At 47.8% G+C, this 16492-nt stretch overlaps 1 protein-coding gene across 1 annotated transcript in view; it reads right to left on the minus strand.

Moving 5' to 3' along the window:
- XYLT1 (xylosyltransferase 1) overlaps positions 1 to 16492 on the minus strand; it is a 355532-nt gene that overhangs the window by 86330 nt on the left and 252710 nt on the right. The window contains exons 4-5 of the mRNA XM_055409561.2: positions 2486 to 2658; positions 1129 to 1331 (exon numbers count right to left, since the gene is read on the minus strand). Of these exons, the coding sequence (XP_055265536.2) occupies positions 1129 to 1331; positions 2486 to 2658 (376 nt within the window). The remainder of the gene's footprint in view (positions 1 to 1128; positions 1332 to 2485; positions 2659 to 16492) is intronic.

Below are 16492 nucleotides of genomic sequence, written 5' to 3' on the forward strand. Positions count from 1 at the left end.
AAAGAGCTGCCTTCTTGATAGGAAATACTGTTCACTTTGCTGCCTTTTTCCCTCCCTTTAAAGAGATCTCCAGGGGTTTTCTTTGCTTACACCTCTTTTAAAGAATAGATCAATGTTTGTGCAAAGGGACAGAGTGGCATCTGAATTTCTCACTGCCCCAGGGCTGCTGGTTGCTCCACCACCCACACATAATTGCAGCTGAGTAGCCTACAGGCTCCGGGGAGGACCTCAAGAGAAGCTAGAGATCTGCAGTTTCAGTTGAAATCTACCAGTTGTAAAACGTGGGCAATCAATTCATGTGTTAAAATTTGATAGGAGCCAAACAAACCCACCCATGGGATTCCAACAGCCCAAGGATGCCTGTCTGTGACCCCGCCGGGGCTGTCGCACCCTCCACCCTTCTTCCACTTTGTCCTTTTAAGTTTAACACCCAAGTCAGACCTTGACCTTCCTCTGCTCCAAACACAGTGTGTGGTTCCCATCTTCTCTGAGTAAGGGTCAAATTCTAGACCCTCCATGATCTCGCCTCATTTTTCTCTCTGGCTTCTGTTTCTTACGACTTCACCCTCTATTCCAGCCACACTGAGCCCTGTTGTTCCTGGAACACATCAGGCATCCTCAGGGCTCAGCACCTATGCTGCCCTCCACTGGACCATTTTCCCTGTCTGGCAGCTCACTCTATCACCATCTTCCATTCTTCTCCGGAAGGATGTTCCTGGCCACTCTCATTAAAATTCTACCTCTCCCCTGCTCCTGCTGCTCTCTGCCTTATTTTTCTGATGTATCATTTTAAATACTTAGTTTGTGTGTTGTCTGTTTCCCCCATTTGAATGGAAGCACCTCATGGCCAGGGGTTTCAGCCTTTGAAGTATGTTCTCAAACAGAGCTGGGAAAACCATGCATTCAAGAAATCTCCGTTGAATGAATGAATGAATGAGTGCGTGAATGCTCACGTGATTCTCAAGCACAGTGTGGCCCTCGTGTAGAGACACCTTACAGAGACAGTGATTAAGCATCTCAGAGGCAGGAGGGCTTCTCCAGACAGGAGGCAGGCTGCTTCTGCCTCTGGCTTCCCAGATATGACAGGGGAAGCGGGACCTTAAAGCAGGCTGGCCAGGGCCACCTTACCTGATGGGGTAGTCAGCTGCGCTGAGGTTGATGAAGAAGTCCCAGGGCCAGTCGGTCATCTCCAGGAGGTCCCGCATGCTCTGCAGGTATGTGGAGAGGAGGCTGGCTCCCCCCCAGATGGTGGCCATCCTCCAGGGCGTGACGCGGACGTTGCTGTACTGCCTGGCAAACTGAAGCACTTGACGATGCAGGTAATTGGAGCGCTTTCGTAGGAGAGGAAGGGTGACATTCAGCAGTGCGGAAAACACCCCAGCCCTGCCCCTTACCCCCTCTCTGTCCCTTCCCTTCTAGGCGACAGGGCTTCTGAACTTTGCCAAGTAACTGATTCAGATCCGGGGTGTCTTTCTGCATCGTGATACAAACTTCATTATTTTTAAAGTATTACTTTAGCAATTTGAGATGCAGATTCCCTGGTCCTGTCTCTGCATTACTGGTTCCCCAGGTGAAGGCTGGTGCCTGGGAGTCTGCATTTTTCTCTAAGACTGATATATACGGTCTGAAGATAATAAGCTAAGTAATACGGTGTATCTAATATGGTTGCATCCCTGGTTCAGGAAGATCCCCTGGAGAAGAGAATGGCTACCCACTCTAGCATTCATGCCTGGAGAATTCCATGGACAGAGAGGAGTCTGGCAGGCTAAAGTCCATGGGGTCAGAAAGAGTTGGATATGACAGAATGACTAACACTTGCATTTAAACCTGAGGAGTATTTTGAAAGGTAGACTTTCTCCACTACCCTATTGCAGGCCTGCTAGAATCAGTCTTTTGAATAGGCATCCCCTTTGTCTTCCTGACCAAAGACGCAATCAGGTCACATCAGCAGACCAAGAGAAACCTCTGGAACAAGATGCTCAGGGGTCAACAAGCTGGCTCCATGATTTTTTTTGGTAAATAAAGTTTTATTGAAACAGTCACACACATTCATTTGTGTATGTTTTTATGGCTGCTTTCAGGCTACAGTAAAAGAGCTGATTAGCTGTGACAGTGTATAGCCCACAAAGCCTGAAATACTTGCCCTCTGGCCCTTGATGGAAAAAGTGGGCCCACCCCTGGGTTAGCTATCCTTATAGAGTGGCAGGCATTGTATTGGTCAGGACCATGAGCAAAAGAGGTATGATTGACAATGTTCATTGTCATTGAAGGAAGTCTACAGTCACAGTTGGGAGCTTTGAAACCAACACCCACGCGTGTGCACGCACACACACACACACACCTACACAGCACTTCAAGGCCAAATGGTTTGGGGGAGGCAGCTGCTCAGCCTGCAAGACTCCCCTGAAAGGGAGGCCGGCTTGGAGAGGTGCAGACACACCCCCAGAGAGACGTCAGCCTGGCGCGATCAGAGGGCGGGCCTCACCTTGTCCACGTGGATGTAGTAGAAGTGTTCCCTGTGGTAGATGGCCTTGAACATGCGCTGCAGCTGCCGGGAGGCGCGGCCGTGCACCACCAGCATGAAGGCGATTCTGACTGGGTTGGCCAGCATATACTCCACTGAATCCTCGTCCCACTGAACGTTCTTGTTGGCTTTGCCTGGGAAAACCAGGGAGACCACAGAGGGGGGGTGAGTTCGGCTGTCCTCAGGGGGTGTTTCTCTGATGCTTCTTCCCGGCACTATTTGAGGGGCACAGTAGTCGTTTTGGTCCCTGAAACTGATGTCAAGTTAACCAAGCAAGTCCCGGACCCTTACTCTGTCCTGGTACCACAGGAGTGGGGGCCCCTGAAGAGCTAAAGACATGGTTTCCATCCCCAGGGAGCCAAACAGCACTGATTGAGACACGTGCACACAAATTAAAGCCAGAGGAGATGAGCCACCTAAGAGGTCCATTTCTGAACCACAGAGGAAGGAGCAGTTAATTTCAATTTGGGAAATGTTAAGATATACGTGCTGTTTTTGTTTGTCCAGAATCCACTCTCATTTCTCCTCCAAACAGCATCTATTTTGTTTTCTGTTTTTAACTGTGGAAAGAACAGATAACCTGAGAGCTACCCCCTTAACACGTTTTCAAGTGTTCAGGATATTAGTGTGGATTATAAGTGATAGCTTATGGTGAATGGTGTCAGATTCATGATCTCCAAAGAAGATTTAGCTTCAGGACCAGGGACCAGGCTTGATCACTCAAGAGCTTTTGTGCAGCAGAGTTTTATTAAAGTGAACAAAGGACAGAGAAAGCTTCTGACACATACACCAGAAGGGGGATGTCCGAGAGTGCCCCCCTTGCTAGTCTCAGCAAGGCCTTATATACTTTCATCAGACCCACTCCCACAACATACATCTGAAATTGACAAGATTAGAACTAACAATAGACAGGTCTTACCAGACCCACTCCCACAGTATTCAAGTTTTAAGTTAACAAGATTAGTCAGAAGGTTAAGGAGAAACGTGTCCTCGAGCAAGATACACTGTTATATTGACTAAGACAAAGCAATGTAGAAAAAAAAATTGTCCTTTTCTCCTCTTTGAGAACCTTAGACATCTCTCTCTCCTTGAGAGCCCCAGACTCCTTTCTCCTCCTCGGGGACCCCAGATTTCTTATCAACCTACTAGGGAACTGACTCTCTCATAAGCACAATGTTGCGTATCAGATCTCTAGAATTTATTCATCGTTCCTAATGAGAAATTTTGGGGCTTCCCTGGTGGCTCAGAGGTTAAAGCGTCTGCCTCCAATGAGGGAGACCCGGGTTCGATCCCTGGGTCGGGAAGATCCCCTGGAGAAGGAAACGGTAACCCACTCCAGTATTCTTGCCTGGAGAATCCCATGGACGGAGAAGCCTGGTAGGCTACAGTCCACAGGGTCGCAAAGAGTCGGATATGACTGAGCGACGGAACGAACGAATGAGAAATTTATCACCCAATATTTTGAGGGGCATCAACCTCCCCCATTCTCTGTGTGGAAGGAGAGGGTCTCTATCTATTATCAATTTCAGGGGTGGTCACAGGACTTAGGCTTGGCCAGTCAGGACACAGTAGGTAAGGTTCAGAGTTAGCTAAGCTATTTAGCCAAGAAGACAGAATTCCAGACTGTTGTTGGAACTAGATAAGAGTCTCGAAGTCCATGAACTTGAAGAGTCTAAGAGCCATTTTATGCCCTCATGGAGAGGCAAGGCAACACAGGGAGACACAGCTGAGGGAGGGGGAAGGGATAGATCCTCGTGACCCCACTTGAGCTCCTGGATCAGCCCGGGAGGAGATCAGCCACCATCACTGCTTACTTTTCTTTGAAAGCCCAGATCCTACACCAGATGCTCCTAGATAGTTCCAGACGTCTTTTTTCCTGGTGTGTGCATGCTCAGTCGCTTCAGTTGTGTCCGACTTTTTGCAACCCTATGGACCGAAGCCCGCCGGGCCCCTCTGTCCATGGGGTTCTCCAGGCAAGAATACTGCAGCGGGTTGCCATGCCCTCCTCCAGGGGATCTTCCCCACTCAGGGATGGAACCCGTGTCTCTTGCATTGCAGGCAGATTCTTTACCAGTGAGCCATTGGGGAAGGCCCCTTTATCCTGCAAGCAGCCTCAAAGATGCCTTTTATACTTCTTTCCCTTGCAAATGCCCCAGGGGCAAGGTTTCAGGGAGGAACACGGCTTACTGGTTCAGTTCATTATAATCCCAACCAGAAATCTCCTGGCTTTCCTGAGCTGAATTTCCTTTGGGTCTAACCTGATTTCTTGCAGGTTTTAGGTTTATGGGACTCAGCATATAGCAGCTGCAGGTGTCTCTGAATACCAACTGGGAAACCTGAGAACTCGGACTGTTCAGCCTGGAGGTCAGGAGACGGGGAGCCTATCGGCTGTCATTGGGAAGCTGAATGGCCACCACACGAGTGTGGCTCCTTCTGTGTTGTCCCAGAGGACGGGATGGGGATGAGATGAGCGTGGGTTGTGTCCTCGTCACGTGGTACAGACTCCACGGCCCGTGGCCCTGCCTCCCGCAGTTACGACTACAGACCCCTGCGCCCTGACTCCCCCACCATTGACCTTGACCCCTGACCTTTTGTCTTTTCCTTTTTGCCTCAGAACCTTTCCATGGCCATTCCTGCCCCCGGGGACACCCTCTCCCTAGATCTTTGTATATTTTTCTTGCCAATAGTTCACAGGTCACAATAAGGCCATCTGCCTCCTACCAATCACATCACTGTCTTTTATCTTGATCTATTTCAATTTTCTGCATTGCATTTAACACTGTATGGAATTATATATATATATATTTTATTGTCTGGACCCCCAGCTAGAACTAAACTCCAAAAGATGAGGGACTATTTCAGAATATTTATTACTGAATACACAACATTATTAACAATATCTGGCACATAGCTGGTTTTTGGTGAAAACAAAAGTTATAGGAGGGTACATTTTAGTACTGTAACAATTACCTCTTCTTGAGCATTGAGCAGTCCTTACCATTAATTACTTCATTTAATCCTCATAACAACCCTGCAAGGTAAGGCCATTATCTCTGTTTTGCAAATGAGGAAACCATAGCTTAGAGAGGCCAAGGGATTTATTTGTTCAAGGCCCCACTGCTTTAATTAAGCTGAGATTCAAACCCAGGTCTGTTTCCAAAGCTTATGCCCTTAACCAGTAATATATACTACATTACCATGCCCAGAATTTATAAATGTTAGTAACAATTCTGCTTAATGAAATAGCCTGCAAATTAGTTATTGCAGGTAGATAGGCATGCACTTGAAGACTGTCAGAAATATTGCAGAGAGGATTCCTGTGTCATGTGGGAGGTGGACTCTAGGTAGCCAATAAGGTGACATATTTTAATTCAACCATCCATCCGTCCATTTATTCATCCATCCATTCAAATTCACCCACTCATCCAATAAACCAGTTAACTATCCACCTAGCAAAACATTCAATGCCTATCATCCCCCCCAAAAAACCATCCATCCATCCATCCATGTATGCATGCATCCACTCACCCATCATCCTCCAAGCAAACCATCCATGCATGCACTCTTCCAACCATCTAATGATCAACTTTCTGATCCATGCAATGTTAACTTAGCCTGTACTGCATTAATATCGCGTGGATCAGAGAGTTGATCATTAGATGGTTGGAAGAGTGCAAGCATGGATGATTAGCTTGGAGGATGATGGGTGAGCAGGTGGATGGATAGATGAGAAGATGTATCCTTATTGGCCACCTAGAGTAAGCCTCCCACATGATACAGGAATCTTCTCTGCAATGCCTCTGACAGTCCTCCAGTGCACACCTATCTACCGACAACAACTAATTCACAAGGTATCTCATTAACCAAGCAGAATTGTTATAAACATTCCCAAATGGAAGAGAGAATGGCAACCCACTCCAGTATTCTTGCCTGGAGAATCCCATGGACAGAGGAGTCTGGTAGGCTGCAGTCCATACAGTCACACAGAGTTGGACATGACTGAAGTGGGTAAGTACACACATATTCACATACTATATGCCACATACTATGCTGCTGCTGCTGCTAAGTCACTTCAGTCGTGTCCGACTCTGTGTGACCCCACAGACGGAAGCCCACCAGGCTAGGTACTAGAAAAATAAAATTGGAGGAAAAACTCTTCCCTTGAGGAGCTATCAGCCAACTAGGATACATGGAAGACAATGCTCCATTGCTTTATGAAAGATGTGTGCCCTTTGAGGGTGGGGAAGTAGTGAAAAATATGCCCACAGAGACCGAGGAGATCTCGAGAGTTTAGCCCAAAGCTTCTGAGCCCATTTCCCCATGCTCTCCTGATGTCCTACCCTCTTTGGCTCCTGACTATTCAATCAGGAAATTCAATCCTGGGGATAATTACCATCTTGGCTCTGGTTGAAGACAAGCTAGGCAGCAACCACAAGGTTATCCTAACCTCCCTCTAATTTTCTTTATAAACCACTTGCAAATACACTTAGGCTTTCCTGGTGGTTGTACAGGAGTGTGCCTGGAAGAATCATGTCCCTTTAAACACTCACACAACAACCTACCCATTCATTCATCCATCCACCCATCCATTCACTCACCCATCCATCCATCCATCCATCCAACCTCCCAGAACCCTTCAACCCTCCCACTTGCCAGTCTAGGACAAAACTTTGAGCACAAAAGCATATGGGTCATGAGCCTATTCTCACACATCGATTATGAATGGATTAAGGAATGTGAGAATCCAAAGTGAAAAGATAATAACATAAGAGAAAAGCTTATATTCTCTTTCCTGCAACCACAGCCCAAAGGCAGTGCACAGGTCATGGCAGGGCCGGCTGTAACCTCTCTTCACCTCCCTCAGAGACTCTTTATCAAACAAAGGGAGGGAGGTTAAAAACAATGGCTACTCATATCACTTTTTTCTACCTGGATTTCTTTGGGTGATGTTTCAAAGGTTTAAATGTGGTCTGGACACTATGTTTCATAGGAATTCCACTCTGTAGGGGTTCCTGCTGGCACTCAGATAATACTGCTCATCTCTGCCCCAGGGTTTCTGGGTAACAATGACCTGGAGTTCCTAGCAAGGGAGGCTCCTGGGGCCTTTGTGAACAGCCATGTTCTCCAGCCAGGGATATCTCTTGCCCTCTTGTTGAATGAGTGAGCGAGTGAATCCATTCTGGAGGCAGGCTGCTCTGGGCTAGAGGAGCTGATGTCTCCTGAGTGCTGATGCCAGGGGCTATGTGTGGGTCGTTATTTGGCTCTGGGAGGAAAACACTGTCATATTCGAGGCTCAGAGAGGTCAGCGCATTTCTCAGGTCACACGGTAAGGGAGGACAAAGGTGGGAGTGTGAACCCTAATCCAGCCCTGCTTCTTCCACCTGCCTTCTGCTGTACTGATGGGGACTTGAGTGTTGATGTTGAGAAAAGCCTTTTGTAATTTTTCTTTGGGGTTTTTTAGAAAGCAGAGTGGATTCACAGACAGACAGACGCAATCAAGGGTGCTTCTTTTCTGGAGAAGGGGAAAAAGACCTGGGGAATCAAACACTGGCCGCAAAGCCTCCTGGGCGTAAACAGTGTAAAGTCATCCTTGTGTCAGACAGTCGGTCTGGGAAGGAGCGAAGAGAAAGGGGAACAAAACCCCAAAGCTCAGCATGTGTGCATGCTAAGTCACTCCAGTTATGTCCGACTCCTTGAGACCCCATGGACTATAGCCCGCCAGGCTTCTCTGTCCATGGAGTTCTCCAGAAAGAATACTGGAGTGGGTTGCCGTGCCCTCCTCCAGGGGATCTTCCTGACCCAGGAACCTGGGTCTCCCACATTGCAGGCAGATTCTTTATCATCTGAGGCACCAGGAAAGCCAGCTATTCTGGGCGTTAAGGGTGGGTGAGAAAGACAAAAATATCCACGGAAAAGAGACAGAGATGGTGACGGGGATGAGAGGTGGAGGCGGGCACACACAAATCCAGGGAAAAGCAGAGAGAGGCAGGGGACCTCCTCCTCCCAACATACATGCGGAAGAAATATACAGAGAGACCCACGAAGAATCGTAGGCACAGAGACACACAGACAAAAACAGAGGCAAACACACATGCGGAGGCAGGGGGAGGGGGAGCTTCTCCACCGGAAGAGCCGGATCCACTGGACCCCAGAGTGATGCAGCTAGCCTTACAAGCAAAGGCCAATGAAAGTTACAGAATTTCAGAATCAAAAAATGCCCCCAGGCTGGAGACACTGCCTGGTCCCTTCCCCTCAAACTACTTCCATTCTTTACACACTTTCCCCTCGCCTGTCCCCTGACCAGCCCTGTACTCTCGTGAGCCCAGAGACGAAGGAAGAGGGTGAGGCCCAGGGACCCACTGAAAGTGGTGTGACATTCACAGGCTGGCTCCACAACCACAATGGCAATGATCCCCAGGCTGGCACATGGGAGGACCCTGATGCATTTTGTTGGATAAACAAGAGAGTGTGAATAAACAATTTTGTGAATAAACATTTTGCGAATAAACAAGAGAGAGGGTGAGTTTTCTGCCCTGTGTTGCAGCGGGTGGCAAGGGAGGGCATTCAAAGGGGCTGAGGTTCATGGCACTCTGGGCCAGTTGCCAGTCACCAGCTTCTTATTTCTGCTCCACAGCCCTGGCTCCTGCATCGACCTTTCCAGCAAGCTGCTCGGACACGGGGTTGCTGAGGAGACAGGAAACCACCCCAGAGACCAGGCAGAGTGGGCCTCCTCAACGCTGGTCACTGTTTCCGGGACTGCGGTCCTGGAAAGCTGCCGGCCTCCACCACCAGCAGTGGAATTGCCAGTGGGCTGTGGTGAGCTTCCCAGAAGGGCAGGAACGGGGGAGGGACTCTCTCCCACCCGCTGGAGGGAGTAGGAGCTGGCAGAGCCTGGTGGCCAGAGGTGATGTGGCAACAAGTATTATAGCGTTACACATGCAGGTCCCTCAACCCAGTAATTTCGCTCCTAAGAATCTATCCTGGGGGAAGAAGGCAAATATGTGTGTCTTCATGTATATGGCAACCCACTCCAATAGTCTTGCCTAGAAAATCCCATGGACAGAGGATCCTAGTAGGTTACAGTCCATGCGGTCACAAAGAGTGGGACACGACTGAGTGACTTCACTTTCTTTCTTTCCATGTATAGAGGGTTTCCCAGGTGGCGCTAGTGGTAAAGAATCTACCTGCCAATGAAGGAGACGCAGGAGACTCAGGTTCCATTCCTGGATCAGGAAACTCTCCTGGAGAAGGAAATGGCAACCCACTCCAGTATTCCTGCTTGGGGGCTACAGATCATGGGGTCACAAAGAGTCAGGCGTGGCTGGACACGCACACACGTCCATGTGCAGAGTACTCTTTGCCTATTTAGTCACCCATTCAGCATCTCCTCTGGACACACTGGACACAACAGAGTCCTTTCCTGAATGCTGCTTAGGGGAGTGGAGTAGAAAGCCAAGACAAAAGTAAGCAAATATGCAGAGTGAAGTAAGTCAGAAAGAGAAAAACAAATATCGTATATTAACGCATATATGTGGAATCTAGAAAAATGGTACAGGTGACCCTGGCTGCAGCCTGGGAATAGAGACACAGACAGAGAATTGGCGTGTAGACAAAGCAGGGAGAAGGAAGGTGGGATGAACCGAGAGAGCAGCACTGACATATTCACCACCATGTGTGAAATAGAAAGCCAGTGGGAACTTGCAGCATAGCACAGGGAGCTCAGCTCTGTGCTGACCCGGATGGGTGGGGTGGGGGAGATCCAAGAGGGAGGAGATATATGGATAATTATGGCTGATGCACTTTACTGTACAGCAGAAACCAACACAACATTGGAAAGCAACTATGTGCGTGTGTGCTCAGGCACTTCAGCTGTGTTCCATTCTGTGCGACCCTACGGTGCCAGCCTGCCAGGCTCCTCTGTCCAAGGGATTCTCCAGACAAGAATACTGGAGCGGGTTGCCTTGCCCTCCTCCAGGGGATCTTCCCAACCCAGGGATGGAACCTGCACTTCTTACATCTCCTGCGTGAGCAAGTGGGTTCTTTACCACTAGAACCACCCAGGAAACCTGTAAAGCAATGATACCCTAATTTTTAAAAAAGCAAGCAAGTAGAGAATACAATTGCAAACAGAGTGATACAAACTACGAAGAAAAAAATTGAAGCATGTTAAAGAGGGGAGCGGATTATTTGGCTATGGTGGCCAAATGTAGGCTGATGTGAAGTGGATACACTTGAACAGGCTCAGAGTGAACGGAGGGAGTGAGTCATTTAATTATCACGGATGGAGGAGGATTCTGGGCAGCTGGCATAGCAAAGGTCCTGAGGCCTCCATCTCCATGGGGTTTATAATGATCCAAAATAGGAATCGACCCAAAGGTCATAGTAATACTTGTTAATACATAACATTATCTATAACATATTAAGCAAAACAGAAGTCCTTCAATGCAATCCATAAGAATGAAAAGACCTGCCCCCACAAGATTAACAGAAGGTCAGATGGTGGCATGACAGCTTTCATTTCTTCCTTATACTTTTCTGTGTTAACTACATGTTGTAAGATGGATAACTTTAATCAGCCAACCTAATAATAAAGGCGATGCTTACTGATATTTCTATTATCAACTGTTTGCTGAACATGCCAGCTATGTATTAAGCCATTTCTGTGCATGATTTTTTTTACTTCCATCCAAATTTCTATGAGAAAAGGGTTATTATCTTCCTCTGATATGGTGAAGGAACCTGAAGTTCAGAGACGTCCCAGTTAGGAGTTGGTTGAGCTAGAAATGGAGCTGGTCTGTCTTACCCAAGCCCTATTATAGACACTGCTGCTGCTGCTGCTGCTAAGTCACTTCAGTCGTGTCCGACTCTGTGTGACCCCACAGACGGAAGCCCACCAGGCTCCCCCATTCCTGGGATTCTCCAGGCAAGAACACTGGAGTGGGTTGCCAATTATAGACACTATGCTCCATCAAATTGTCCTCATTTCCAAAAGATGAAAACCTCTGCCTAGAAGCCTATCAGTTGGTTTTTTTTCCAGCTGCAGGACAGATAACAATGACATGTGGTCAGAACTATGTGTGTCTTTACAGACTGAAACCCAAATGTTGCCCGGTTCCTAAAAAAAGCTATGAATTGAACAATGTAATCAGATTCCTGTGGCATAAAACAGAAAATAAGTGCAAGAATCAGAGTGATTAGAGGCAGCGGGAGAAGCTGACTTCAGACAAATGTTAAAAAGCCAGAGTTGTGGGGAAGCATATCAAGTATATTTTTGCCATGCAGGTGGGGAGGCCAAGGACAAGCGTTCACGGAGGGCTCTGCCCAGTAACTAGCTGTGCCAGCTTTGGCCTGTTACTCAAGCTCTGTTTTTAGTACCATGGGTCAAATAAGGGCTATGCAACCCTTGGTTTTTAAAGAGATGGTGAAGATGAAGGTACTCTGCAAGGACCAATGTGCTGTGCAAATGTCGACATGTTGGCAATGATTATGCTTGTGGTTCCCTTTAGGGATACGATCTGGGAGAAGACAGTGAGCTACGGTGGTTAAGAGCATGGCCTCTTGTCAGGCAGATCTGTGTGACCTTGGAGCAGTTAAACCACCTCTCCAAGACTCAGTTCTCTCATCTGTAAAACGGGTACATTATTATCACAGAGTCTGTCTCACGTGGATGTCTGTGTCCTTAGAATAGCTATCAACACTGCCAGTGTTACTTTCACCGTTTCGACTTGGCTGTTCAGGATCAAGTTTGTCGTAACCACTGGACTCAGCTCTTGCACTCTACCTCAAGGCCACGTGGCCTCTCGGGGCTGTGTATACCTGGGAGCTCACTGCTGCAAATAAACACCCGCACCCGGAATCTCCCTCTGCAGCGTCTGCCTCTGATCGCAACTAATAACAAATGCAAAACGAAGGAGCCTCTTGACTGGAATAGTTATTCCACCAACAAAGCCCGCAGTTCTATTTACGCTCTGAAGGGGCCTCTTTGAGCTGTTGCAAGGGGAGCTTTCTGACTTGGTTCCAAATTATAGGGGTGGCTGGATCTTGGGGAGAAGTGGAGACAAGTCTGTGTTACACATAGGATTTGGGTCAGGAGTGCACGCAGGCCCCTGCCCTGGGGAGGGGGCAGTCTCCACGGCTCAGAACCACTTCCAGCTCTGTCTCTTCGGGGCAAGGACTATGCAAAGACCCCTCTCTGACCGTCAGTTCTTCCTCTGTAAAGTGGGTTAGTCACAGGTAGTTCTATTTTTAATTTTTTGAGGAGCCTCCATACTGCTTTCCATTGTGGCTACACCATTTTGCATTCCCACCAGGATGAACATTGAAGACACGCACGGAGTTAAGTAAACCGGTCCCAGAAAGATAAATCCGGCGAGATTCCACTCGTATGAGTGACCTCACATGTCTAACTCACAGGATCAAAGAGGGGAAATGGCCAGGGGCTGAGGGTTCGGGAAATAGGGAATTACCACCCATGGGCATAGAGTTTCAGATGAACCCAATGAACAAGTGCTAGAGATCTGAGTACAATGCTGCATCTAGAGCCAACAATACTGGATTGTGCGCTTAAACTGTGTTAAGAGGGTAGATCTCACATTAAGTGTTCTTACCAAAACAAGATAAATTTTTTAAAAATAGAGAGGATGACCAATCTGCTCTTGATCCCGCTGGGTGGCGCTCGTGGGCGGGGCTCGTTTGCACACCAGGCTGCCGTACCTAGCAGGAGTCAGGGCTTCGGAGGAGAAAGCCTGGCAGGTTCTAGGTGCTTTCTCACTGGGAAGTTTCAATGCTGAGTTCTGGTGATTAGAACTTGAGAGAAGCCCTCTGCTCTCAAGGGATTTCGAAAAGGCTGTGGGTCCACGTGTCTGGATCCAAATCTTACTATCGCTGTGAAACAGCCGTGGGGCTGTGGGCCAGTCATTTCCCTTCCTTGGTCCCCAAGACTCTTCCAGAACAATAATGACGTCTGAGGCCTACTAAGCCCTAAGCACACATGATCTCATTACTTAATTTCCCTGAGGTCTGGGAGGCAGACACCATGATTATTACCCCATCTCACCATGGGGGGTGGTTCTGAGGCTGCGAGGCACTGAATAACAGATGACACGTTACCCTCTCTGCAGAGGGCTGGACAGGAGACAAACCCATGCTTTATTCTAGCAGAAGAGCAGGTAACATTCCCATAGTCTGCAACTCTAGCCTGATCACGGAATTAGCATCTGAATAGAAAACAAAGTGACAGACTTTATTTTCTTGGGCTCCAAAATCACTGCAGATAGAGGCTATAGCCATGAAATTAAAAGACTCTTGCTCTTTGGAAGCAAAGCTATGACAAACTTAGAGAGAGTATTAAAAAGCAGAGACGACACTTTGCCAACAAAGGTCCGTCTAGTCAAAACTATGGTTTTTCCGTTAGTAATGTATGGATGTGAGAGTTGGACCATAAAGAAGGCTGAATGCTGAAGAATTGATGATTTCAAACTGTGGTGCTGGAGAAAACTCTTGAGAGTCCCTTAGACAGCAAGGAGATCAAATCAGAAATCAACCCTGAATATTTATTGGAAGGGCTAATGATGAAGCTGAAGCTCCAGTACTTCGGCCACCTGATGCGAACATCCAACTCATTGGAAAAGACGCTGGTGCTGGGAAAGATTGAGAGCAGGAGGAGAAGGGGGTGACAGAGGATGAGGTGGTTGGATGGCATCACCATGTCCATGAGTTTGAGCAAACTCTGGGAGATAGTGAGGGACAGGGAAGGCTGGTGTGCTGCAGTTCACAAGGTCACAAAGAGTAGGACATGACTGAGTGACTGAACAACAACAGCTCTCTTGAGACAGGGCTGGTTGTTGGTCCTTTCTCCAGATCTGCCTTCATTGTGCAGCTTTATTGAAGCATAATTGACATATAAAATTGTAAGATATTTAAAGCGTACACTGGGGTGATTTGATATACATATACACTGTGAAATGATTCCCCCCATCTAGTTAAGTAGCACATCACCATCTCGCTTATTTATTTAGAGGGTGAAAACATTTACATTCTACTCTCTCAGTGACTTTCTCTTGTACAATACAGTGTTGTCAGCTGTAGTCTCAGATCTTACTCATTTTATTGCTGCTAGTGTGTATCCTTTGACAATCTGTTCTCTTCCCTCTACCCCCCAGTCCCCGGTGACCATTTTCCTACTCTCTGTTTCCAGAAGTTTAACTTTCATGAAAAGATTCCATGTATAAGTGGTATCATGCAATGTTTGTGCTTGTCTGGCTTGTATCATTCAGCACAAGGTCCTCAAGTCCCAACCACGCTGTCGCAATGGCAAGGTTTCCTTCTCTCTCGAGTCTGAATCATTTCCCTTGTATACACCACATCAAGTTGGCTTTCTTGATAGCTGGCAGTTCCCCAAGAGCCGAGGTCAAGGTTTATATCTCCTAGCCTCCTTGTCCTGGCACAGAGCTAGGCTCAGGGGAGAAGCCCTCCGTGAATGAATGATTTAGACTGATGGATTAAGCCGGACAGCTCCGTCCATTCAGGGCCTGGGGGGGGGAGCTGAAGTGGAAGACTCATGCCTGAGCTGTTGCACATGAGGGTCTCCACTCAAGTGAACTGGCTGGGGGCTGGGCTCCACTTCTCCTTGCTCAGGAGCCCCAAACCTCCCTGGGAGGAGCTGGGCAAGTGCCTGACCATCCCTCCAACACTGGGGCTGCCTGACCTGATGGGAAGTGAGGGAGGGGATACTGAGCAGGGATCACAGAGTTGGGAAGCTGAAAGCACAAGTCCAAGGATAAAGCTGGCCAGGCCAGGCCCTTTGGAGATCAGGAGGAGCCATCCCTGACCTCCCCCACCCCTGTCTTTGTACCCCCTTCCTCAGACCCGCCAAGCATTCTTTAAAAAAAAAAAAAAAGGTAAAAATACACATAACATAAAATTCACCACGTTAATCATTTTTGAGCACAGAGTCCTGTAGTGTTAAGTACCTTCACATTGTTGTGCAACCATCACCACCCCCTCTTCCATCCTGCAACACTGAAACTCTATACCCATTGATCACTAACGTCCCATTCCCCTCTCTTAGCCTCTAGCAGGGCTTCCCAGGTGCTACTAGTGGTAAAGAACCTGTCTGCCAGTGCAGGAGGTGTAGGAAATGTGGGTTCAGTCCCTGGGTTGGGAGGATCCCCTGGAGGAGGGCATGGCAACCCACTTGCGTCTTCATGCCTGGAGACTGCCATGGACAGAGGAGCCTGGCAGGTTACAGTCCATGACCGAGCACAGCACAGCCTCCAGTGCCCACCATTCTACTTCCTGTCTCTCTGAATCTGACACCTCTAGGTGCCTCCTATCAGTGGACTCACATCTTCGTTCTTTTTACAACTGGCTTCTTTCATGGAGCAAAATGTTGTAGCACGTGGCAGAATTTCCTTCCTCTTTAAGGCTGAATGATACTCCACTGTGTGTATGCTTCACATTTTGTTCATTCATTCATCTGTCAGTAGACAGCTGGGTTGCTTCCAATTTTTGGCTCTTGTGAATAAAGCTGCTATGAACACAGGTGTTTAGACACCTCTTTGAGACCTTGTTTTCAATTCTTTTGCGTACAGACCCAGAAGTGGAACTGCTGGATCATACCGTAACTTAATTTTTCAAAATTAATTTGTTTTTGGCCACACCATGCAGCATGTAGGATCTTTAGTCCCCCAACCAGGGATTGAACCTGTGCATCTTGAATTGGGAGAGCATAATCTTAACCACGGTACTGCCAGGAAAGTCCCATGGTAGCTTTATTTTTCTTTTTTCAGTTTAATTTTGTTCAAATTCCCATGACCCCATGGTTTAATAAAAGTATTTTCTGGTTGGGCTCAGATGGTAAATAATCTGCCTATAATGCGGAAGACCTGAGTTCGATCCCTGGGTTGGGAAGATCCCCTGGAAGAAGGCATGGCAACCCACTCCAGTATTCTCGCCTAGAGAATCCCC

This window comes from Moschus berezovskii, chromosome 27, assembly GCF_049115385.1.
Source record: "Moschus berezovskii isolate FMDL1 chromosome 27, NW_MosBer_1.0, whole genome shotgun sequence".
Classification (NCBI taxonomy): domain Eukaryota; kingdom Metazoa; phylum Chordata; class Mammalia; order Artiodactyla; family Moschidae; genus Moschus; species Moschus berezovskii.